Consider the following 23914-nt stretch of genomic DNA (forward strand, 5'->3'; position numbering starts at 1 on the left):
GCAGCTCTGCAGAGGCAGACGTGTGTTCCCCGGGAGCCAGCAAAACGGGGAGAGGCAAGGGGAGCCTTGGGCACCCCGGGGGCTGCACCAGCAGCACCCCCTGCCTGGCAGTCCCCGACGAGGGTGGGATTCGAACCCACGCGTGCAGAGCACAATGGATTAGCAGTCCATCGCCTTCACCACTCGGCCACCTCGTCCTCTGCTCTGCCCCCCTTTTTGGAGATTTCCCCCCCCCCTTGTTTGACCGAAGGCTGCAAATCTCTGGCTGATCCGGGATGCCCTGCTGCTGGCATCCAGCTCCCTGCTTCTTGTCAAGGCAGCAAGCAGGTTTCTGCAATTCATCTGCCCCTCTCTCTGCTCCCTCCCGCCCCTGTGTTCAGGGTGCCGTTTATTTCTGCCATCAAAGCATGTGCCACAGACACACAGCCCCTTCCTTGTGGGTCTGCATCACTGCCACCCAACCACCCGCCCTCTCCGACCCCCGCCCCGGGCGCTGCAGACCCGGTCTAAATCTGCACCTGCGGCGCCCTCTTAGCGCAGCCGGCAGCGCGTCAGTCTCATAATCTGAAGGTCCTGAGTTCGAGCCTCAGAGAGGGCAGGGCGGTCTCGCCTTTTGCTGCGGGGGTGAGGGGCAGGGCAGGGCCTGGTGTTGGGGTCTTTATGGCTGTCGTGCTTCACTAGCTTCTGCTTGAAAGAGTCCAGCGCAGAGCCACAAAGATGATTAAGGGAGTGGAACATCTCCCTGATGAGGAAAGGCTGAGGGAGCTGGGTCTCTTTAGCTTGGAGAAGAGGAGACTGAGGGGTGACCTCATCAGTGTTTACAAATACGTAAAGGGTGAGTGTCAAGAAGATGGAGTTAAGCTTTTTTCAGTGATGACCAGTGATAGGACAAGGGGTAATGGATACAAATTGGAGCACAGGAGGTTCAAGGTGAATATCAGAAAAAATTTTTTTACTGTGAGAGTGACAGAGCCCTGGGACAGGCTGCCCAGAGAGGCTGTGGAGTCTCCTTCACTGGAGACATTCAAAACCCACCTGGATGCGTTCTTGTGTGATGTGCTCTAGGTGACCCTGCTCTGGCAGGGGGGTTGGACTAGATGATCTTTCGAGGTCCCTTCCAACCCCTAGGATTCTATGATTCTATGATTCTATGATTCTGACGTGACTGGTGTAAGACACGTCCTGGGTTCAGTTTTGGGCACCTCAACACCGAGGTGCTGGTGAAGGGTCTTGAGAAATGTCTCCCAAGGTGCAGCTGAAGGGCCCGGGGCTCTTGGAGAGAAGGAGGCTGAGGGGAGACTCCATCACCCTCTGCAACTTCCTGGGAGGACATTGCAAAGGGGTAGGTGTCAGTCTCTTCTCACAACTAAACAGTGATGGGACCAGAGGGAATGGCCAAAAGTGACACCAGGGGAGGTTTAGGCTGGACATAAGGAAAAAAAAAATTATCTGGAAGGGTTTTCAGGCCCTGGGAACAGGCTGCCCAGGGTGGTGGTTGAGTCACCATGCCTGGATGTGTTTAAAAGTTGTATAAATCTGGTGCTTGGGGATATGGCTTGGTGCTGGACTTGGTAGAGTAGGGTTAATGGTTGAACTCGGTGATCTTGAAGGCCTTTTCCAACCTAAAGTGGTTCTATAAGACAATGGGGTAGAAGGAACAAGCAGACATAACACCAGGTGCTAGAAACTTCAGGCTGATTGCCTGAGAACTTCAGCTGTGCCGTGTGAATCAGCTGGAAGTGCGTCCTTTAGGTGAGCTTTGCTAACCCAAACCCCACAGCTCTAGAAGTTAAGACCCTCTTCTGCTTCAAGACCCTCACCCACTGGGCTGGTGCAGTAAAATTAAAAGACACTGTGATTTTAAATGAAGATAAGGATCCCTTACCCCAGTCAGCTTTAAGATAAGGGATTGCAAGCACCAGTGAAAAACTGGTGAACTGTGACTGTGCTGAATATGCCTTGACTCTGTGGGGCTGGCACACCAGGAAGATGAGCCTGGTGTTGGGACAACAGGCCCACTGCAGAGCTCCTTCCCACTGAGGGTGAAAGAAAAGGGTCAAGAGTTAGAAAGTTGCTGCAGCCTTGTGTGGTTGATAAGAGGAGTATCTGACCTTGGTCAGGTTGACTCCTTGGACCATGTTTAGTCTCCAACAAAGCACAGAGAATTCTAAGATAAGCACAAATAGAACAGGACTACTGACAAGGCCAAAGACAGAACTGCTTTAATTGTGAGTGAACTATCCTAATTAACATGGAAAAAAACTCTCCCTCAGGTAGGGGAGAGTGGGCATGAGGTGATTAAGTGTAAAAATGCTGGTAACTGTTGCTTTCTGTGTGCTAACCAAGGCTCTGTGAGTTATCCCCTGGCACCCTTTTCTGCACAGAACTGGAACAAAGCACAAACCTCGATTCTGGTTTAGCTTTGTTAGAAATGAAATGTAGTGTTGTTTTCACATCTTAGAGTTAGAAGCATAGTGTGGGTTTTTTTTATACACCCTCCTGTTAGGAAGATAATAGTTTGTTTCTGCCCTAGTGAGAAGAAACTGTGTGGTCACTGAAGGGAGAAGGGAGATATCTGGGCATTCCAAGGACACCTGGGGTGGTTTATGGTGCAAGAAACTGAGGGACTTAATTGGGCTCCATCTGGGGGATCTGAACATGGAGCAGGATTTATGGCCCAAGATTAGACAGAACAAAGTCACTTCCATCTTGCTTCTTGGGGCAGGATGACACCAGCAGGTACAGATCATTTTGGTGATTGGGAAGGCAGCCAAGGGGCCAAGAAAGGTGAGAATTATACCTTAAAAAGGTAAAAAGTAACCTGCTAGAATGGGATGTGTCAACAGGGGCAGCAAACTTATAGGATCATTAGAAGTGTCAGATAGGCAGTAAACCCTGGACTACCCAGCCAGTGGGGAAATGGGAGGGAATTTTGTGTCTGGAATAGGGAATATAACAGTTATTCACCTTACTATGGGTGTGCCTGCTCGTTTAGGTCACCCAGTCTTGCATAAGTGCAAATGAACTGTGCTGAAGGATCCGTTTGAGCCTGTTCCCTGGCGCCACAATCACAGCTCGGAGAAGCACCTCAGCTGAATCCAACCCTAAACCCTCCCACCCCGCCCTCAGGCAAAGGCTGGGCGCTTCCCGGGGGGCAGTTCACCAAAGCTGCTTGCTTTCCCTCGGGATGAGCCGGCCCTGCAGCCCGGGCAGGCCTGGGGGTCCCAGGGTTGGGTGTCCCAAGGTCGGGGTGTCCCAGGACGGGGTGTCCCAGGGTTGGGTGTCCCAGGGCTGGGGTGTCCCAGGAGGGGGGTGTCCCAGGGCTGGGTGTCCCAGGGCTGGGTGTCCCAGGGTCGGGATGTCCCAGGGCTGGGTGTCCCAGGGTCGGGGTGTCCCAGGACGGGGGTGTCCCAGGACGGGGGTGTCTCAGGATTGGGTGTCCCAGGACTGGGTGTCCCAGGGCTGGGTGTCCCAGGGTCGGGGTGTCCCAGGGTCGGGGGGTCCCAGGGCTGGGTGTCTCAGGGTCGGGGTGTCCCAGGATGGGGGTGTCCCAGGGTCGGGGGGTCCCAGGGCTGGGTGTCTCAGGGTCGGGGTGTCCCAGGGTTGGGATGTCCCAGGACGAGGGTGTCCCAGGGTTGGGTGTCCCAGGGCTGGGATGTCCCAGGACGGGGTGTCCCAGGGCGGGGGTGTCCCAAGGCTGGGTGTCCCAGGATGGGGGTGTCTCAGGGTCGGGATGTCCCAGGGTCGGGGTGTCCCAGGGTTGGGATGTCCCAGGACTGGGTGTCCCAGGGCTGGGTGTCCCAGGGTTGGGGTGTCCCAGGGTTGGGGTGTCCCAGTGGGGGGGGTGTCCCAGTGGGGGAGGTGTCCCAGGGTTGGGTGTCCCAGGAGGGGGGTGTCCCAGGGTCGGGATGTCCCAGGGCTGGGTGTCCCAGGACTGGGTGTCCCAGGGTTGGGTGTCCCAGGAGGGGGGTGTCCCAGGACTGGGTGTCCCAGGGTTGGGTGTCCCAGGGCGGGGCTGCCCCGTCCGGCCGGACCCGCGGGTGTTCGGGCTCCGGGCCCCGCGCAGGGCAGGACGAGGTGGCCGAGTGGTGAAGGCGATGGACTGCTAATCCATTGTGCTCTGCACGCGTGGGTTCGAATCCCACCCTCGTCGGGGCTTTTGCTGCAGCGTGGCGGGGTTGGGGACCCCCGGGCTGGCCGGACAGCGGGGAACACCCCCCCCAGGGCTGCCTGGGCCCCGCGGGTGGATCTAGGAGCAGGTTTCTGGGCCGCTGTGGCCAGTGTGTCCACCCCAGGCAAAGAGGTCACCGTGCCCCCCACAGTGGCGTTGGGTTTTGGGAAGAGAGGGGAAGGTGGGAGGGAACGGAGAAGCGCGGGTAGAAGCAATGGAAGCAGCATCTAAGAGGGCAGACAGATGCTGGCAGGGAGGTGGCTGGAGGTCTCTTACCTGGGAATCATGGGGAAAAAAACCCAAACCAAATGAAAACAGCCCTCAGAAACCCTGGAAAGAGGATTAACGCAGAAGGTGGCTGCTAAGCCATATAACAATAACCCTCCAAAAGAGGAAAGTGAACTGGGACAAATGGAACATGAAGCTGCAATGAAATGGATACGCTGGGGAGAGGAAAAAAAAAGCAGAGTGCAAATTCCATCTTGCACACAGTGGGAGCTCAGAGGGGGAGAGGAGAGGAAGGTGCCCCCAGCCCCACGCTGCCCCAAGGCCAGGTTGGCACCGAGGTGGCTCTGGGTGACCTGCCCAGAGAGGAACCCAAAGAAAGAGCGGGGGGCTCAGCTCCCTGTGCCCCACCCGCGGGGGAGACTGGGTCTCTCCTGCAGCTAATCCCGACACCCAACAGGTCTGGGCGCTCTGGGAAGGTGCTTGAGATGCTGCAGGTCCCTCCTGCCAGCCCTCCTGGGTGTGACAGCGGGTGGGCTGGCCGCAGGTGGGACATCCATGTGTGGGGACAGGTCCTGCTGCTGGCAGGGCTGCAGGGCAGGGACGGGCGGGACCCGGCTGGGAACGGTGCCTCGGTCATTGCCGCGTCCAGCGGGGGCTCTGGGGGGGCTGGGCCTGGCCGGAGAGGTGCCCAAGGGCTCCGAGGCCAGCGGGGTCGTTCCCAGGGTGCAGCCTCAAGGTGCCGGGGCCCGGGGCTGCTCCCGCGGGGTCTTGATGTCCCGCTGCTCCCTCGCAGGTGGAGCCGCCCCGGGGGCGATGGGGAGGACACGGCGGGATCTGCCTGCCCCGCTCCCACCGCCGGGACCCCAGCGACGGGCACACAGCCCAGCCCAGAGAGGCAGGTGAGTCCCCAGCCCCCCCAGCCCCACGGGGGGAACTCCCTCCTCCTCCCGCACAGCCTGGCCTCGGCACCTCTTCTCTCCCCTCTGTCTAGATGGGGTCACTGGTCGCTGCTGGTGCCCCCACCCAGGGGCTTGGTGGGCCCTGCGGGTCCAGGCACCCCGGAGTGGGCTCCTGAAGGATGAAGTGGCTGCCACCAGCATCCGCTTCATCTGCTCCAACAGGCACATCCTGGAGGGGCCGGAGTCTGCCTGGGGCGAAGGGGGAGGCAGGAGCCCTCAGTGCCCCAAGGTAGTGGCACCCGGACATGACAGGATCCTGCAAGGGGGCTGAAGAGGGACATGACCCTGAATGACCTGTGTCTGTTCTGCTGCCCCTAACAAGAGCTGGAAACCCACTGCAGGGCACCCAATCCCACGACTCAGCTCCACAGCAGAGCCTGTGCCCAGGGACCCCTCTCCCAGGACCCCATATCCACCAGGGGCACCTCCTTGCTGTCCCCACAGGCTTCATCGCTGCGTGTGTGACGCTCCCAAGTCCTTTCTGCCCCCACCCAGCCTTCCTCCAGGACTGTCCCTGTCCTACCCTGATACGAGCTTCTGGTAAAAGCATCCACTCAGGCTGCTCCTGGACAGCTGTGTCATTGGGAAGGGGCAAACCAGGGTAGAGAAGTGGGGAGCCAGTTTCCCAACACATCCCCAACTGAAGGGGGTCACCAAGAGGTGGCAGCTGGACCCTCCTCAAAGGGCCAGAGGATGGGAGGCTGTAGGCACTGGTGACAACCCCAATGGGGTGGAAGGGAGAGGGGCCATCAGGGACCCCTTCTTGGGGCAGAGACCCCCAGCAGTGCCCCCAGCTTGGGGCAGGCAGGAATAACAGCCCCCAGGCCCAGGCAACCACTGGGAGTCAAACCCAGGATCTCCTGTTTGCTGGACAGATGCTCTGACCAGCCGAGCCTGGTGCCCACCTGCCCCACAGCCATGGGATGCCCCCCACCCCCCAGCTGTGCCCAGACCCTTCCCCATCCTGCTGCAACCTGGACGCCAGGGTCACCCCGTGGGACCAGTGAGAGCCTGGGCACAGGGTTGGGACCCCAGGGGCTGGGGTCAGTCCTGTGTGTCACACCCAGCTCAAACCCCCGGTGGCTGTGGGGTGTCCCTGGGGGGCAAACGTCGACCCCCGGGTCCCAGGTGAGCTCGGCGGGACAGGGTGGGTGCCCAAAAGTGGGGGCTTGTCTGGGAGTTGAACCCAAGAATCACAGAAGAATCACACCCCGAGGCCAACAAGCTGGGGTGCCATCCCGGCTGGCACCCCCGGTCTGTGGCAGGCCCGGGGGGGCGTGGGGGCAGGGGCTGCTCAGGGACCTGGGGACACAGGAGCTGCTTTTTGGGGGTCAGGCCCTGCGTGTAGAGCTGAGCCCGTGTGCAGGGATGCTTTAGCCACCGTGGGACTCCTCCCGTCTTCCCAAGAAAATGAGGCCCCGGGGGGTGCCCGGGGCGGGGGGGCAGGGTCCCCCCCCAGCTGCCCAGGGCTGGGCTGTGATGGCCGAGAGGTGAAGGCGTTGGACTCGAAATCCAATAGGGTTTCCCTGCGCAGGTTCGAATCCTGCTCACAGCGAGAGCTTTTTTTACCTCCTACTGCCTTAGGAGCTGACCTGGAGCTTGGGAGGGGTCTGGGGTCCACAGCAGCCCCAGCCATGCCCCTCACTCCCTCTCTGGGGAGCAACTTTCGCACCATGGTCCCTGCTTCGTGGCAGCCCCAGGAGGTGAAGGCAACATAGGGCAGGGAGCCATGGATTGTGTGCTTTGGGGCCAGGTGAAATATTCCTGTCTGAGGAGGGACCACCAGAAGAGGCTGGGGACCCACAGCTGTGGGGTGTCAGTTGTGGGTTTATCTGCATATTCCTTTACCAGTGGGCCAGCTGGGACCCTCACAGAGCCCAGGGCTGTGGGATCAAGGTGTAAAGGCTGAGGAGCCCAACTCAGGCATGGAGTTCAGTTCCACCTTCAGGTGTGAGAGGATGTGGGTCCAACTCCCAGGGGAGCCCTTGCTTTGGGCAAAACCAACCCTGCTTTTTTTCTGGGGACTACAGAGCTCATTTGGGGCTTGCTGTTGGCTTTCACCCCCCTTGTGTTCCCCATCTTCGGGCTGGGCAGGGTGAGTGGGGTGGCTCCTTCTCTCGAGGGTCCTATCGTGAGATGGGGACACCTGCTGCAGCCACCGTGCACCACGGCTGCACCCTCAGCCTCAGGCCAGCCGCGCCCGCAGGGAGCCTCAGGGCTTTTCTGGGGGCCTTCAGGGGCTGCGGCAGCCCCACAGCGGCAGAGAGGGGGGCTGGGGAGGCAAAAAGCCATGGAGATGCTGGGGGTTGAACCCAGGGCCTCTTACATGCAAAGCAAGCGCTCTCCCGCTGAGCTACATCCCCTCTGCGGAGTGCGGGGGGTGCTCAGGGGTGCTCGGGGTCCCACTGGTCCCCATGGCCCAGCTGACCCCCCCCCCAGCCACTGTGGCCAGGGCGAGGATCTGCTGTGGCCACCTCCAAACGCTGGCCCCACATCCTGGCCGCACCGCAACGGGCCTCCCCGCTCCGCGCTGTGCGGGGGCAAGAGGCAGCGCCAGGGACCCCCAGGTGTCCCAGGCTGGGGGTGCCGGGGGGTGCAGCGCCCCGGCTCGTTGGTCTAGGGGTATGATTCTCGCTTAGGGTGCGAGAGGTCCCGGGTTCAACTCCCGGACGAGCCCTCCTTTTGGGCACCCAAACAACCTCCTTGGCTGCCCTCGGCACCTGCCGTGCCCAGGGAGGGGCGAGAGGGGGACCCCACCCCAACCCGGGAAAGCATTTGCTTTGCATGTAAGAGGCCCTGGGTTCAACCCCCAGCTTCTCCATGTCCTTTTCCCCCCAAAAGGAGGACATTTCCTTCTGGTGCTCATCCTCTGGCCAGGCTCTCTTCTGCACCTGGATTTTTGTTCCCAGCCATCGCTAAGTGCCCAGGGAAGCTGTGGCTGCCCCATCCCTGGCAGCGTTGAAGGGCAGGTTGGATGGGGCTTGGAGCAGCCTGGGCTGGTGGGAGGTGTCCCTGCCCATGCAGGGGTGGGACTGGATGAGCTTTAAGGTCCCTTCCAACCCTGTCGCGCTTTGGACAGTTGTTTTGTCACCCGATCCCCCCCCCCCCCCGTCCCCGGGAGGGGGAATAGGAAAGGGAAAGGAGACCTGTGGATTGAAATCAAAGCAGATTTAAAAGAGTGATAGTAAAGAGCAGTGTTGCCGCCGATGCTGATCTAGGATACCTCTTCCTCCAGCCCCAGACGGCCGCGGTGAGCTGTCTGCTCCCAGACGGCGCCAGCAGCGCAGCTCCAGGGGCAGGGACGGGCACAGCAGGCGGGTCCTCAGGCCGGGAGCAGCCGAGACAGGCGGGAGCCTCTCGGAGAGCAGCCATGGTAAAAGCCCCAAGACATCCCCCAGACTTCCCGATTGGTAGTGAGGGTGACGTATAAGGTACGGAAAGCTTGCAGCTGCAGCCCTCCTGGCACGCTGCTCCTGGCCCCGACCCTGGTGGCTGTGGAAACCCACACAGCAGCATCTTCACTCGGGGGTGCTCACAGGGCTGGGCTCTGCAGCCTCGCTGAGCTGTGCTTTCCCTAAACAGAAGCACGGTTTTGGAGTTCAGAGCAACACCAGGCACAGCCCCAAACCCTTCTGCGGTCCTGCTGTGAGAAACGTCTGTCGCGCCAATGAGCAGGCCCACACAGATCCTTCAGCGAAGCACAGTTTATTTACATCCTTGCAAGAATGGGTGACCTAAGCAAGTAGGCACACCTATAGCAAGGTGAATAACGGTTTATATTCCCTATTCCCGACGCAAAATTCCCTCCCCTGTTTCCCCACTGGCTGAGTACTCCAGGGTTTCCAGCCTATCCGACGCTTCAAATTATCCTATAAGTTTCCCGCCCCTGTTTACACACTCCATTTTAGCAGTTTACTTTTTACCTTTTAAGGTAAAATTTTGACTTTTCTTGCCCCCTTGGCTGTCTTCCCAATTAACAATCTACTGGTGTCATCCTGCCCTGAAGAGCAGCATAGAAGTAGCTTTGTTCGGCCTTATCTTGGGCCATAAATCCTTCTCCATGTTCAGATCCCCCAGATGGAGCCCAATTAAGTCCCTCAGTTCCTTGGCCCATAAACCACTCCAGGTGTCACTGGAATGTGCAGATATCTCTCAAACAAACAATTATATTCCTAACACTAAAATCCTATATGTGGTCCCAATATAAATGTGATAAATGTGGTCAAACAAACTATATGTTCCTAACACTAAAATATATATATGTGAACCAAACACTACATTTCTAACACTAGAATGCAAAATCAACACTACCATTCATTTCTAACACTGCGAACACCCCCAGATGTTCCTTTGTTGCAGCTCGGGCGCGTGTGGGTCCTGGGGCTGCCGAGGGGAACCGGGACTGTGCGGATGGCCCCGCAGCAGGTGAGGGGGTCCCGGACGCCCCCAGGCTGGGGGGCTGGAAGGGGCTGTGATGGCCGAGGGGTGAAGGCGTTGGACTTGAAATCCAATAGGGTTTCCCTGCGCAGGTTCGAATCCTGCTCACAGCGAGAGCTTTTACCCGCGGCACGGAGGGGGCCGGGGAAGCCCCTTCTTGCAAGGGCTGGGGAACAGGGAGGAGGGAGATGGAGCTGCTCCACGCAGCTTCCCTTCTGTGCTGGGTGCTGCTGGGGCTGTGGGCCCCACCTTCCACTCCCAGGTGAGCCCCCCTTTTGGGCACCCACTGCTGGGCACAGCCCCCGTTGGGATGGGGCATGGATAGAGGGATGCTGCCCAGCACAGGGGGACATGTTGCCTCCCCAGATCGACCTCTGCTGGGTTGGTCCCACCACAGCCAGGTGGTGCCCACTGCCATGGGGACAAGGAGACACAGCTCGGCCATGGCCAAGGGCTCATCCCCCCGTGGTTGGGGAAGGGACTGTGGGGGCAGCGGCTGTTGGGCTGCCTATTGGGCTGTTGGGTGTGTTTGAGGAGGCAGCAAAAGGACATGGAGATGCTGGGGGTTGAACCCAGGGCCTCTTACATGCGAAGCAAGCGCTCTCCCGCTGAGCTACATCCCCCTGCTCAGGGAACTCCCGGCACCCAGGGCTCCTGTGCCCACCCTGCTCCTCCCGACCCATTGCTGTTGGATCGAGGGTGGTTACAGCCCACAGCCCTGTCCAAGTGCCAGCCCCACAGGCAGGACAGAGCAAGGGGCACCTCCTAGTTGTGAGCACCCATCAGAGCCAAAAAGAGTTTCCTCAAGTCCCATCCCACCCCAACCAGTTCCCAGGGTCCTGGTGGTCGGGGCGGGGGAGGGGGGTCCTGCTCACCCTGTGCACCTCTCCTGCCACACAGCCCTGCCTGGGGCATTGCTGGGGGACTCAGCCAGGGAGCAGGTTCCCTCGTGCAGGAGCTGCTTGCAAGAGAGGAGGTGAAGCTGCCCTTGCTCCCTCTGGGGTCCCTCCAAGGGCCCCCAGTGGGGGCACCCCTAGACCCCCAACATGGTCACCAGCACAGAGGGTAAAAGCTCTCGCTGTGAGCAGGACTCGAACCTGTGCAGGGAGACACTCTTGGATTTTGAGTCCGACGCCTTCGCCTCTCGGCCAGCCCAGCCCAGCCCAGGGCAGCTGGGGGGACCCTGCCCCCCCGCCCCGGGCACCCCGCTCCTCTCTGGGCATCATCTTTTCCTGGGCAGTGGGAAAGTCTCCGGGTGATGCTGCAAAAGCAGCGGCCTATTTCAACCTCCGCAAGAGCCGGGGAGGTGGTTTTGAGGAGGAAACACCCCGCGATGGTGGGAGTTGCAGACGCTGGGCACCCACAGCCTGCGATAGCTCCCAGCTGCTGGCTCCGGGGGCCAAGGGCGGCAGGAAGGACCCCCCTGCTCCAGGCTGTGCCGAGGGTTGCCCGCAGTGTTGGGGTGTCCCAGGCTGGGGGTGCCAGGGGGTGCAGCGCCCCGGCTCGTTGGTCTAGGGGTATGATTCTCGCTTAGGGTGCGAGAGGTCCCGGGTTCAACTCCCGGACGAGCCCTCCTTTTGGGCACCCACCCCCTCCCCTGGCTGCCCTCAGGACCTGCCGTGCCCAGGGAGGGGCAGCCGGGGCAGCAGGGACTGGCACCCAGGGCTGGGTGTCCCGAGCTGCCCTGGGGGCGCTGCAGGTGTCACAAGGTGGTACCGGGGGCTCCCGGCTGTCAGGATCCTTTTGCGACTGCCCCTCCCGATGTGGAGGGGTTTGTGAATGAGCCCGAGGGTCACACGCGGCGCTGCCTCTCACGGAGGAACGGCCACCGCGGGGCCGTATTTCAGGGGGCAGATAGAAAGCCCCCCCACCCCACCACGCTCAGACATTGCATCTGAAGCCAAGGTTTGCTCCACAAACTGATCGGTTTATTAAGGGTTAACACACACCGAGGGATGATGTTTAGGGACAATGCAGGTGTGAATGGCTACCAGGGATATCAATATGTGTGTAGTGAGAAAGCTCCTTTAGGGAGGCAATGCAAGAGGTCCTGAGCTTTTGAGGGAGAGGAATAAGGAGCAAAGGGAGGAGGGAAGGAGGGAAGGAAACCCGATGTCAGTCCTGCTGAAGAGGTCGTGCTGTGTGTGCGAGTGTGAGGAGTGTGTGTGTGTGTGTGAAGGGCCCACCATGAGCCCCACGTTAGGGCGGTGACTGCCAGGGGCACAGGATGGCTTGTCGCCCATCCTTTCTGTTCCACATCTGTTGTTTTGGGTTCAGTTGTCCTTGAGAAGCAAGTCTGTTTTAGTCCCTTAGCTGGGGATAATCAGGAGAGGCCTTTGCTGGCTGAAAAGGCATTTTGTTTAGACTGATGTGGGGAAGAACAGTTTCCCACAGCAGGGTGAGTGGGGGGCAGTGGTGGGGATGAGGGGAGCTGCCCAGGTCCCTGCCCATGCAGAGGTTGTAGCTCAGTGCTTGCTTGGCATGTAAGAGGCCCTGGATTCAACCCCCAGCATCTCCATGGCCCTTTGCCTCCCCAGAGAAGCAGAGCAGGGCACTTGGTGCCCAAAATGAGGGCTTGTTTGGGTGGTGGCTCTGGGACCTCTTGCAGCCTAAGCGAGAATCATACTCCTAGACCAACAAGCCAAGGTGTGGAACTGAGACTCAGTCCTGATCCTGTCCCCCTTGACCCCACAGGGACTGTGTTCCAGCAGAAGTGCAAGGGAGAACACAGAGTCCCCCACAGGCAGGAGCTGCCAGTGCCAGTGGGTGGACATGTCCTCGGTTCCCCTTTGGTCGTTGACACAGCTGGAAGATGCTGTGGGGCTTGATTTTCACTCTGTGTTTCAGCCTCCCTGCAGGGTGGGAAGTGGTGGAGCAAAGGCTGGTCTCCTTCCCAGGTCCTCCTTTGCAGGCCAGAAGGAGGTAAATGGAACTGGGTGAGCACCAGGTGTCACCAGCACCTGCTGCACTGCAGAACTGCTCCTGGCCACTCTCCCCTTCCTACACCTCTCTAAAAACTGGAGACTTTGGGGGTGCCTGAGTCCTCAGAGCCTGCTCGGGGCTGTTTGGGTTGGCCTCGGGCAGTCGTGGGTGAGCTGGGCAAAGGGGGAACCTCCACAGGTGCTGGGGTGAGCAGCCAGAGAGACCTGAGGCAGAGGCAGCCACCTCGGGGCAGTGCAGGGGCTGGGGGCAGCTGGCAGGGCTCTGCTGGGGAAAGGGGAGGGGGGCAGTGAGTCTCCAAGAGGGGCTGGGACCCCAAAACTCAGCTGGTGCAAGTAGGGGAGGTGTGGGGCTTCCTGAGCCAGGGGCCTGGGGCAGCACTGGGGCTGCTCCCACTGGCAGACAGGGAAGGGTACGGGGGCTGGGGTACCCCAGACCTGGGCAGCAGTGTGGGGCTTGGGGAGCAGGGGCAGGCAGAGGGGCAGGTGTGCTGGGGGGCGCCCCATGGCTGTGGGGCAGGTGGGCACCATGGCTCAGCTGGTCAGAGCACCTGTCTAGTAAACAGGAGATCCTGGGTTCGACTCCCAGTGGTGCCTGGGCCTGGGGGCTGTTTTTCCTGCCTACCCCAAGCTGGGGGCACTGCTGGGGGTCTCTGCCCTTTACAGGCAGTGGCCCACCCCCCTCTATCCCATGTGACCACACTGGGGGGGAAGGAGTTTCCTTTGGTCCCTGCTCTTTAGAGAGGTCTCAGTGGAGAGGTGACCCTAACTATCTCCAGGCCCCGGGGGGAAGCTGGGGAATAAAGAAGTATCATCCAGTGCTGGCTGGACCCCCGCCCCCCCCACCTTCTCCATTAATTTGCACAACTGTTGCTGAATCCTGTAGGAAAACCCTTTGGACAGTGCTTGAGGGTGGGTGGTTGGGTGGCAGTGATGCAGACCCACAAGGAAGGGGCTGTGTGTCTGTGGCACATGCTTTGATGGCAGAAATAAACGCCCCCCTGAACACAGGGGCGGGAGGGAGCAGAGAGAGGGGCAGATGAATTGCAGAAACCTGCTTGCTGCCTTGACAAGAAGCAGGGAGCTGGATGCCAGCAGCAGGGCATCCCGGATCAGCCAGAGATTTGCAGCCTTCGGTCAAACAAGGGGGGGGGGGAATCTCCAAAAAGGGGGGCAGAGCAGAGGACGAGGTGGCCGAGTGGTGAAGGCGATGGACTGCTAATCCATTGTGCTCTGCACGCGTGGGTTCGAATCCCACCCTCGTCGGGGACTGCCAGGCAGGGGGTGCTGCTGGTGCAGCCCCCGGGGTGCCCAAGGCTCCCCTTGCCTCTCCCTGTTTTGCTGGCTCCCGGGGAACACACGTCTGCCTCTGCAGAGCTGCTCCCCCCTGCCAAAGCTGCTCAGGGATCTGCGTGTCCCCCTGTGCAACAGCCCCCCTCCCCCAGCTCAGCCCACCCCCTGCTCACCCTCCTGCCCACCTGGCATGGTTTGTACAGCTGGAACCTGCCTGGTTGAGCTGGCCCTGGGGTCACTGTGGAAACCCACACAGCAGCATCTTCACCCGGGGGTGCTCACAGGGCTGGGCTCTGCAGCCTCTCTGAGCTGTGGTTTCCCTAAACAGAAACATGGTTTTAGAGTTCAGAGCAACACGAGGCACAGCCAGCTACCTCTTCAGGAGGCAAAGCACCAGATGATGGGCAGGGAAGGTCAGCACCAGGCTGGCCATGCTGGCTGGGCTGTGCTCTGGGCTCACCCTGCACCTGGGCACTGGGTATACCTTTCTGTACCTCATACACAAACCCTGGGCATCCCTGCCATGCCAGTGGGAGCCAAAAGCCAGCCCTGGACAAAGCTGAGCCATGAGCCCATCCCAGAGGTGCCTTTTCCAGGCTGGCATAGCCAGTGTGTGTTGGGGGCTCCGTCTGCAGCAGCCCCGAGGGGTGGGGAGGAAAGACCCGCCTGCTGGGAGGTTTTTAGCTGCTGAAATCCCAGCAGCCCTGCAGAGGGGGAAACTTGGCATTTCTCTGAGCATGTCTGTGCTTCAAGGCAGCTGGGGTAACGTGGCCTTGCAGGTGCTTTCTCTGCTCCCACCCCTTCTTTCTGTGAATGTGGCCAAGCAATGCTGTGGCTTGGAGGCAAGGCAAGGATGCTCAGGCTCAGCTGCCCATGCTGCAGGCCCTTCACTGGCTTTTCATCCTTCCCTGGGGTCATGTTTCCTTCCCATGCCTTGGGAAGGTGTCCCTGGGGACCAGCTGGGACCTGCTTCCCTCTTCCAAGCCAGGAATGATCAGGCTGTAGGGAAACACTGTCCCTATCCCACTGCCAGGGGATGCCCTGGTGCCTGGCCAGCTCTGCTGCTCTGGGAAGGGGGGTTGTCCCCACCCAGCCAGCCAGGCAAGAGGGACGCAGGAGATTTCCTGGGGAAAAGGCGTGGGTTTCTGTGCACTGGGGCTAGAGCCCTGGAGGAGCACCAGCTAGCAGCTGGAGATGGTGACATGGGAAGGAGCAGCGGGTCCAGGCTCCTTCAGGAATGGTGCCTGGCACAGGGGCCGCTGCAGCAGGGTGGGACCAGGGGCTGGGGGGGCAGAGGAAGCCGGGAGAGGGGATGAGCTGAGTCCCCTGGGACACCCTTCTACCCTGCTGGGCCATGTCCACCCCAGCCTGCCCTGGCACGGGCTGACAGGGCCTCCTGGGGCAGATGTGCCAGCCTCGGTGACGCCGGGGAGCATCAGCCCACCCAGGGACCCAGCAATTACAGGGGACGTGGCGGCGGCAGAGAACTGGGACACCCGCGGCCCCGGGCGGCAGCTGGAGCGGGGCTCCCGTGGTACTGGCTGGGCTCCTCACCCCCCCCAGGCTGCACCCTGGCCCTGCAGCACCCTGAGTCTGCCCTGGCCTGGACACAGGAGCCAAGGATGCTCTGCGGCTGCAGTGGCGGGTCTGGCTGTGTCAGGGCTGGCACCAGAGTGTCCCACCACGCAGCAGCCCTGCCACACGTCAGCTGTGAGCCCGGGGCAAGCCCGGGGTGAGGGTGCTGCAAGAAGGTCTGGGTCCCACCTGGAGGTGGGAGGCAGTGGGTCTGTTGCTCCTCCAAAATATGCCCTTGGCTTTGGCTTTCAGCAGGAATGCTGGGGCAGGGCAAGGCTTCCAGCCCGCAGCCAGCCTGGCAGGCGTCTGGCCCCTGGGCTGCTGGAAATGGAAATGCAGGGCAGTGAAACCGGAGCTGCAAAGTGCTGCTGGGGTCAGGGATGCAAAGGGAAACGGGGCAAGTGTTGGTTCAGGGCCACGTTTCTCCTTATGCCTTTATCTGCAGGAAGAACCAAGGCCGAGATGGCCACATATCCAGAGTGTGCAGAAGTTAAGAAAATGTGTCTGATGTGTTTGGTTTGGTGAAATTTGCTCTGTTTTGTGGTTCCTCCAGAGAACGCTGTGTCTTGTTCCCTGAAATGAATACAGGTCAGAAAAAACAGGCCTTGTCTTTCTCCCATATACATGCATTTCCAGGAAGACACCCCTATGGTTTTCCTTTGTTTTCCTTGGTTTTCTTCTCATTCATGACACAAATCTGATTATTTTAGCTTCCTGAAACATGCCTTTTGCTTCCCCTGCCCCTTTCTTCAGGTCAGGGACCTGTCTCAGTACACAGATCTGCTCACATTCAGCAGCAGGCCCTCTCTGCCCCCGTGCATTTATTTCAAGCATCCCTGAATCCGTGGATATTCTTCTAGGACAGGGTGGGCCGATGTGAGCAGAACCTCAAGTACTTAAACTGGGCTGCAAAACTGAAACATGTGGTGAGGCTGCAAATCAGAAGATCCCAGCCTGTGTCTGGAAGCCTGAAGGGGAGTCACCCAGGAAGGGCTGTTTTCCCTAGGATCATGGGAGTGCACAGAGGGACAAACAAACAAACAAAAAGGATGGAAGATTATTAGTGATGAGGGAAACACCCTGAGTGACAGAAGAAGGGTTTAATTCTTAGTCTGTGGGTCCAAGGTGCACCTGTGGCATCATTTTGTTATTCAAGAGTGGTGCAAAAAGCAGAAAGGTAAAGCTTAAAATAAAGCCTCATCTTTTCCTGCTCACCAAGCTGCCATCCAGGAGGTTGTGATGAACCTGAAGCGTGTGTCCTCTGCTGCACCTTGGAAAAGCTTATTTCCTCCTTTCCCTTCCAGAATGATGTTAAAAACAGCTGGGCTTGACCCGAGCACCTCTGGAAGGCTTTTTTTGCTTTGGCAGGCAGGGAAGGAAGGAGTCACTGGGGACACTTCAGTGCTATCAGCTGTGACTCTACAAGGCCAAGTCACCCTACGAACTAAAATGACCCCCAAAACCCTAGAAGACACGTCTTTGACAGTGGTGCTGGCAACCCCCAGCTCCACACATGCACAGGGCACATGCCCTGGTGCTGCCATGGTTTATTCTGGGGCAGATGTTTGTGCCTCCATCTGGGCTCTGCTAGCGTGAAGTGAAGAGCCTTCCTCAAACTGTCCTTGCCCCTCGAGCCTGCTGGCTCATTCCCTGACTCAGGACCACATCAGCAACTCCCTCACCTCAATGTGCAGGTGATTCACAGTTAAGTGCAGGTCGGGGCGTGTGGCTCCCTGGCTGTGGCAGCTAACAGGCTAACAGGCTTTTTCAGCAGAGCAACCTGGTGTCACCTGTAATTAACAGTCTGACAATGTCACTCCATCAGAAGGAAGCACAGCTGTGAACTTCTGGCTCACAGCTGTCGAGACATTCAAAGGCTCCTGGCCTTGGAAATCAGCTCACAGCACAAAATTAGTTAAGTTTTGCTGTGCATCACCTTCAGGGGTGGGCTCCAGAGCCCTTGCTTACTTTGCTTGTAAAATTTGATGTGCCTTCCAAGCAGAATTGCTACCCCAAGTGCAAGGAGTAGTAACAAAAACAAAAACAAAAACAAACCAAACACCAAAAAAAAAAAACAAAACAAAAAGAAGGCAAAATCCTCTGAGTGGATCAAAAAATCTTAATAATTTGGTCATGCTGGGCTAGTTCAAGTCCCAAGTCTGTGTCTTTAGCACCTGGGCAGCTGGGCCAGGAGAAGTGTCCCTCTGGCATGTTTCTCCAAGCCATGCGTGGCCCCCCCAGTGCCCTCACCTCTGCAGCCCCCCTGGTTTTCCTGCTGTGGATGAGATTTCTGCTGCAGGGTTTTACCTACAAATGCTCGTTCCTCTTGTGCAGCCTAAATGCCTGAGCTCACCTCAGGTGCACTGGGGACCTGAATTGACTTGTGCTGGGAGGAGGTGGGGAGTGATGTGCCACGGATGCCCCTGCTCTGGATTCTGCTGAAACACTCTCCTGTCTGGTGGCATTAGACCTAAAACGTACCTTGGCCTCAGGAGGAAGGGTAATTGGTGCCTGTAACCCCAATAATTTCAATCTTACTCAGTGTTAAATGGAAGCAAAACATGACAGATGAAAGAGGGAACTGTTTAATCAGCCAGGGGAGATGTCCAGGTTAAAACTGCTGGTTGTTGTGGAGTTTCAGGTGGAAGGTATGTGCCTGCTCCCCTGGGGGCCACGGCACCCTATAAAACCCTGCACAGCACCAGCCCCACCACTTGCTCCCAGCTGCTGCTGCTGCCTCCACCACCTGGGTAAGTCGAGACAGGCTCTGCCTCCTCCTCCCCACTCGGCTCTTGCTTTCACCAGAGCCTTCTGCCTGGTCCTCCTCTGCAAGGGGCCAGGGTTTGTAACCTGCCTCTCTCCTGCCTGTGGAAGCTGGCAGGGAAGGGTTTGTTTCAGCTGCAGAACGAGGAGTTTGGGTGCAAAGTGCCAGGGGCTGTGGGATGCAGAGCTTGCAGTGTCTGTAACCACATTGCTGGGAGCATCCCGCATGGTTTTCCCTGCTGAGGAGAAAGATAAAACCCAGCATGTGCCCAGGTTGGAGAGATAGATCCGTCCCTGCTTACAGAAGAGCAGCAGAGGTCCCTTATATTTTTGGGGGTGGGATAGCTCAGCTCAGGTGAAGTCCAGCTTGCTTATGGTCCATCGATCTGTGTTTCTACAACTAAGGGCTCCTCAGGGATCGTTTCTCTTGCTGAAAGCTTGGGCAGCCAGGATGTCTGTCAGCATCTGCTGCCTCCAGCTTCCCCACATGTCCACCTCAAACCAACTTCCTTGCTTTCTCCCAAGCAGGGTACTGGGCAAGGGGAGGGGGAAGCCAGCTCCTGCCTGTTGGGAAAGCCTTCCCTCAGGCTTTCTGAAACATCCAAGCTCACCCTCTAGGTAGTTCTCCCACACCTCTTATTACAGGAGCCGATGCATGAGGGCTGAGCAGGGGTGTTCCAGCCTCTGCCTTGCATTTACTCTCTGGCTCTGCCTTCCAGGTGTACGTCCTCGCTGAGCAATGTCCTGCTACGACCTGTGCCTGCCCTCCTCCTGTGCTCCCCGGCCACTGGCCACCAGCTGCAACCAGCCCTGCTTCCGCCGCTGCGGGGACTCCACCGCTGTCATCCAGCCCCCCGCTGTCGTGGTCACCCTGCCCGGGCCCATCCTCAGCTCCTACCCTCAGAACACCACGGTGGGCTCCACGGCGTCGGCGGCGGTCGGGAGCTACCTGCGGTGCTGCGGGGTGCCCGTGTCCTCCGGCTGTCCCCGGGGGCTGGGCAAGGTGGGACTGCTGTGCCTGGGCAGCGGGCTCTAGGGGTGTCCCCAGCTGTCACCTCCTCCCGCCTGGGCCAGCAGGGTGGCTGCATCAGGAAGGACCAACGAAGCACAGGACCAAGCCTGGGGAGGAGGACTAAGGAAATGCCGCGGAGGGAGCCACGCGAGCTTGTCACTTGAGGCCGTGCCTCTGCGTACCCTTCTCTTGCTAAGCCTTGCTGAGGGTTTCCATGCAGGTGTCACACCTGGTGGTGCTACACCGCATTTCCTGCTGGCTGGGCAAAGGTGCTTCTAGCGGGCTGTAGGTGGAAGGTGGTAGTCCTGGGGTGATGGGGCAGAGGGACACCTTGTCCCGGGGTGGGGTTTGTCCATTTCTTTACCGAGCACTGGAAATGCACTTATCTGAACTGGTTTATTCTCTTTCTCATTAAAGTCATGCTACATCATAGCCAGAGTCTGCTGGTGTTCCTTGTGCCTCTCTGGTCTGGAGGGGTGACTTGTTGCTGGGGGGAGAAGGTGGCTTCTTGTCTGAAATGGGAGTATCTGCTGCGCAGCTCCAGGCTGGGCTGAAGTCGGGGTGTGGTTTGCTGGTTTGTGAACAGCCCCGTGGCAACTTTCTCAGCCTGGAAACCACTCCTGCTGCCCCGCAGCAAGTGCCTGCTTAGGGAGAGCTTCCCATGGGAGCAGACTTGTTACCTGTTCCCTCGAGGAGGTGGGAACACAAAGGTTTGACGTTTCAAAACGGCATTTAACCTGCATTTAGCAGCAGTGTTGGGGGTGAGCTAAGGTGGATGGATAGGGGGTCAGGGAATAAAGGCAGAAGTGGGCTCCTTGGGAGATGCTCCTTTGGATGGTCATGCTATACCCAGCTCACCCAATGTTTTATGGTAAAGAGTAAAAACTTCCCAAGAAATACCAGGGCTAAACCAGACCTCGAGCGTTAGGCTCTTTGTTCTTGCTCCTTACAACAGTGTGTGGCAAAAGGGGCCTTATACAATTAAACACGTACTGACTCAAACCTGGACAGCCCAGGCTTGTGATGTGTCTACATCTGGCTGTACCTCCTGATGAAGCAGCAGTGATGTTTTGCTCTGTGCTGCTGCAGGAGGGCACAGACATGCATATGTACAGGCACGACTGCACCATCAGCCCCGAGTGAGCCCTGTGGGTAGCAAGGGCTGGATATACCTGTGTTCCTGTGCTAGCTCTGTGTGACAGCTCAGGGGATGCCAGCCCACCCTGGATGTTAGGGCACCTTGTTCTGCAGCCCGTGGCCACAGGAGCAGCCCTGACCCCATCAAAGAGAGGTGCCTGCAGCCTGGCACACAGTGCCAGCTTTCCTCTGGGTACAGACACTGGGCAGCCCGAATTTGCTGACACCTGTGATTAAGCACTGGCTGATCAGACATGTCACAGGGAGAGGCACTCTAAGGTTTCTCAGGCACACCAAGTGTGATGTACACTCAGACCTGTGGTAATGCCATCAGGAAAGATATAAAACATAAAATTAAGGATGTGAAGAAGAAACTGTAATTTCACCGTCTGCGCCAGATACTGAGGCAAGAGCAACAGCAGGACTGGTGCTCAGCAGGGAGCCTTGCTGTGCTGCTGGGAGGAGAGACCTGCAGGTCCTGTGCTTGTGAGCAGGTGAGTTAGAGGACAAGGATAACCCCATCCCTAGCTCCAGCTCCATACTGAGCTCTTCCCAAAGACCCAAGACTGTGGTTGAACACATTAGAGAACTGGAGAATAACTGTTTTACAGTAGGGGCAGGCAGCTGTCTCTGGAAAAAGATGTCAGGCATTGAGTAAAGCCTCTTTTTTAAAGATGCCATGTATCATCAAGCAGAACCTTTTCAGCTGATGGAAGGAACAGTAAGAGTACTCCATGGGTATTGTTTAAATCTTCTGTCCTACCTTAAGCATGTTGGTAGGGTGATAATTTGCATAAAGCTTATGAGTGTTTATAATGAGGAATTATGCTGAGCTTGAAAGCGTGTTGGTCTTCAAAAGCCTTTGGCCAAGCTCAACTGGTTTTATTGCTCAGGAGATCTTCACAGAGGTGCTCCTAATTTGGAGAAAATGTATGTGGCAATTGCTCTGCTCTCAGAGCACCAGGAGAAGTGTGGTTTCACATCCCTCTTCCAAAGACTGACTAGATACTTTTATTCCAGCTCCAGAAACTGTCTGCAGAGACAGGATGAAAAAGTCCTGAACACTGCACTGAGGAAAAGCATTGGGTTTCCAGCAAAAGCTTTGTTAGGAAGCTGTGAGCATCTGGGGCTTGTGCAACTGTCTTCTACCAGTCTGCTGCATAGGACAGTCCAGAGGAGAAGAATGAAGACATTTTTCTGTGGCTTTTCACAGAATGACTCCCCAGGTGAGGGCATGCAAATGATTTTTTTTTTTTAAATTTTCTCCTGAAGATCCAGTGCCTCAAAGGAGATTAAAATACACACAGATCCTCAATTTGACTTGAAAACTGGCAAGTCTTAGTGCAGACAGAAGGGAAGTGAGGGACCTGGGTGCCCTACAGGACTCCCTGTCCTAAGGGACCCTGTCTCCCATGGGTGCTGTGAGTCCCAGCTGGGAGCCATTCCATCTTGCCATCCCAGCTGTCCTGAATTCACCCCACCACCTTCCCCCCCCAGCATTTGCCAAGGGCAGGACCCCAGAGACCTGCTGATCAGGCCCTAAAATACAGGTTCCTGTAAAGATGGTGCAGCCAAAAGCCCTGGTGAGAAGCAGGGAACTACACAGCAAGACTGAGACTGCTTAGTGGGTGGGAGGACCCGCATGCAGGGCAATAACTGACTCCTGGCCTTTGGTCCCACCCTTGCCTTCTTGAGGCTTTCAAAAACAGCCTCAGCAAAAGCATTTCTCAGAGAAGCCTGGAGCACAGCCAAGGTGCAACCTGTAGGCTATGCATACATCTGTTGAGTTTCACATCTTCTGCCCATCCTCAGAGGAAAGCTTCCCCTGCTGCCACTCAGCATCCTCCCCCAGCAGCAGTTGTCACCTCCTGGAGACCCTTATATCCATTAATTTTCTTTCTCTTCTCCTTTGCCTTAGTGAAGTCTATTACACCAGCAGAAGACACATTTAATTACAATGAGGTACATCAGCTCAACAAGGAGCACCTGAGACACACTGGCCTGGGAAGGTGATGGGGTAGCTCCCTATTATGGGGGGGGTCACAGCCCTGGAGGTGTCAAGTCTCCTCTTTGGGGTGTGTACACCCATGGGGACATCCTGGCCTGCAACACCACATGTGGAAAATGATCTCCCTCAGGTTCCTCTGTGGTTTTGTACTTGGTGAAGCCAACAGAAGCAGCCAGCGAGCACCCAACACAGAGGTGGGGACCTGGTGCCCTGGGGATGGATGAGGAGGTAAGTTATGGTTTGAGCTGGAACAAGTGGAGAAGCATAGAAAAAAGAAGACAGGTGTATCTAATTGTACATACTCCATCCTTTTCAGCACTATTGCTGCACCGGAGCCCTGCAGTTCAGTTTCCAAGTCTCCCTCCCTTACTCCCCCTCCTTTCCCTGCAGCAGGGACAGGTTAATGAAGAGCATCGGGCACTCCCCCCGGGAGGGGGGATCTCCCCGTCACCTGGAGCCCCCCAGGCCCTTTGGGGCTGTTTCCTGTGCCCCTGGAGCTGCCCTGCTCCCAGCTCCCAGTGCCGGCAGTTCCCAGGGCAGCGCTTTCCCCAGCGCTGTGCTCCCCTTTAGGTTACCTGGCAGGAAAACGAACTGGGAGGCAGAGTGGGTGGGAGAGGAGAGAAAACCCCCTTGGTTTTGAAAGGAGGGGCAGCTGCAGCTCCCATGACCACCGCTTCCCGGGGCAGCACCAGGGAGCACGGCAGCAAAACGGCACACCCAGCCCTGTGCTGCGGGGTGGGAGTGAGCAGGGATGGAAACAGACCTTACAGCCCAGCCGGGGCTTCTTCCTGAAGATGGCAGCTTTGCTATGGCAGCTTTAAAGACTTCTCCAGCACTGAATGGTGCTGTTGTGTTCCAGCAGATATCCAGCTAATTGGACTGGTTCTGTCTCAGGAAGTTCACCTGCTATTTTGGTCCACTTTGGCACAAAACCATCATGAGTTTTCTCCTGTGCTATCTCCAGTGCTCAGGCAACAGGAATCTCCTGCAGAGGCCTCTTCCCCCCCTACCACAAAAACAGAGCTGGAAACAGGGAAGGAAAGAGAGAAAGATGGGGAGAAAACAACATTTGGAACGTCCCAGACCTGCCAACTGCTCACCTGGTTTATTCCCCTTGCAGTCAGGAGCAGTGGAAAGTCAAGCTTCACAGAGGGCTTTGCTGAGAGCAACATCCTTGGGGTCTTGGCATCAGGCAACACACAGGGAATCAACTCACCCTGAGAGGTTGGCTGCAACAAGAGCAGTTTGAAGCAGGTTCTGCTGCTTCTCTTGCCTATTTCCCAATGACTTGTGTGTGTCCAGTGAGGTGCCACCTGCACCAGGTGAACCAGGCACACATGGAACCACAGCCCCAAATCCACCCTACACCTTAAGTCACAAAAGAGTAAACTT

At 57.8% G+C, this 23914-nt stretch overlaps 1 protein-coding gene and 11 non-coding genes across 12 annotated transcripts; 9 read left to right on the forward strand and 3 right to left on the reverse strand.

The window, feature by feature from the left end:
• Nucleotides 1-115: 115 nt before the first annotated feature.
• TRNAS-GCU (transfer RNA serine (anticodon GCU)) lies at nt 116-197 on the reverse strand. Its single transcript has one exon. It is a non-coding gene; the product is annotated as a tRNA-Ser (tRNA).
• A 328-nt stretch (nt 198-525) lies between these two features.
• TRNAM-CAU (transfer RNA methionine (anticodon CAU)) lies at nt 526-598 on the forward strand. Its single transcript has one exon. It is a non-coding gene; the product is annotated as a tRNA-Met (tRNA).
• Nucleotides 599-4071: 3473 nt separating this feature from the next.
• On the forward strand, nt 4072-4153 carry TRNAS-GCU (transfer RNA serine (anticodon GCU)). Its single transcript has one exon. It is a non-coding gene; the product is annotated as a tRNA-Ser (tRNA).
• Nucleotides 4154-6831: 2678 nt separating this feature from the next.
• On the forward strand, nt 6832-6913 carry TRNAS-CGA (transfer RNA serine (anticodon CGA)). Its single transcript has one exon. It is a non-coding gene; the product is annotated as a tRNA-Ser (tRNA).
• A 736-nt stretch (nt 6914-7649) lies between these two features.
• On the reverse strand, nt 7650-7721 carry TRNAA-UGC (transfer RNA alanine (anticodon UGC)). The gene has a single exon. It is a non-coding gene; the product is annotated as a tRNA-Ala (tRNA).
• Nucleotides 7722-7963: 242 nt separating this feature from the next.
• Nucleotides 7964-8035, forward strand: TRNAP-AGG (transfer RNA proline (anticodon AGG)). The gene has a single exon. It is a non-coding gene; the product is annotated as a tRNA-Pro (tRNA).
• Nucleotides 8036-9826: 1791 nt separating this feature from the next.
• TRNAS-UGA (transfer RNA serine (anticodon UGA)) lies at nt 9827-9908 on the forward strand. The gene has a single exon. It is a non-coding gene; the product is annotated as a tRNA-Ser (tRNA).
• A 438-nt stretch (nt 9909-10346) lies between these two features.
• Nucleotides 10347-10418, reverse strand: TRNAA-CGC (transfer RNA alanine (anticodon CGC)). Its single transcript has one exon. It is a non-coding gene; the product is annotated as a tRNA-Ala (tRNA).
• Nucleotides 10419-11295: 877 nt separating this feature from the next.
• On the forward strand, nt 11296-11367 carry TRNAP-AGG (transfer RNA proline (anticodon AGG)). Its single transcript has one exon. It is a non-coding gene; the product is annotated as a tRNA-Pro (tRNA).
• Nucleotides 11368-13257: 1890 nt separating this feature from the next.
• TRNAT-AGU (transfer RNA threonine (anticodon AGU)) lies at nt 13258-13331 on the forward strand. The gene has a single exon. It is a non-coding gene; the product is annotated as a tRNA-Thr (tRNA).
• A 587-nt stretch (nt 13332-13918) lies between these two features.
• On the forward strand, nt 13919-14000 carry TRNAS-GCU (transfer RNA serine (anticodon GCU)). Its single transcript has one exon. It is a non-coding gene; the product is annotated as a tRNA-Ser (tRNA).
• A 5104-nt stretch (nt 14001-19104) lies between these two features.
• On the forward strand, nt 19105-19401 carry LOC127386531 (beta-keratin-related protein-like). Its single transcript, XM_051623709.1, has one exon. It carries the CDS (start codon nt 19105-19107, stop codon nt 19399-19401), a length of 297 nt encoding a protein of 98 aa, XP_051479669.1.
• The last annotated feature ends 4513 nt before the right edge of the window (nt 19402-23914 follow it).

The sequence above is a fragment of the Apus apus genome, chromosome 6 (assembly GCF_020740795.1).
Source record: "Apus apus isolate bApuApu2 chromosome 6, bApuApu2.pri.cur, whole genome shotgun sequence".
NCBI classification, from domain to species: Eukaryota; Metazoa; Chordata; class Aves; order Apodiformes; family Apodidae; genus Apus; species Apus apus.

What these genes read in the sequence shown, in the direction of transcription:
- LOC127386531 (XM_051623709.1), top strand. Translation starts at nt 19,105, where the DNA reads ATGTCCTGCTACGACCTGTGCCTGCCCTCCTCCTGTGCTCCCCGGCCA.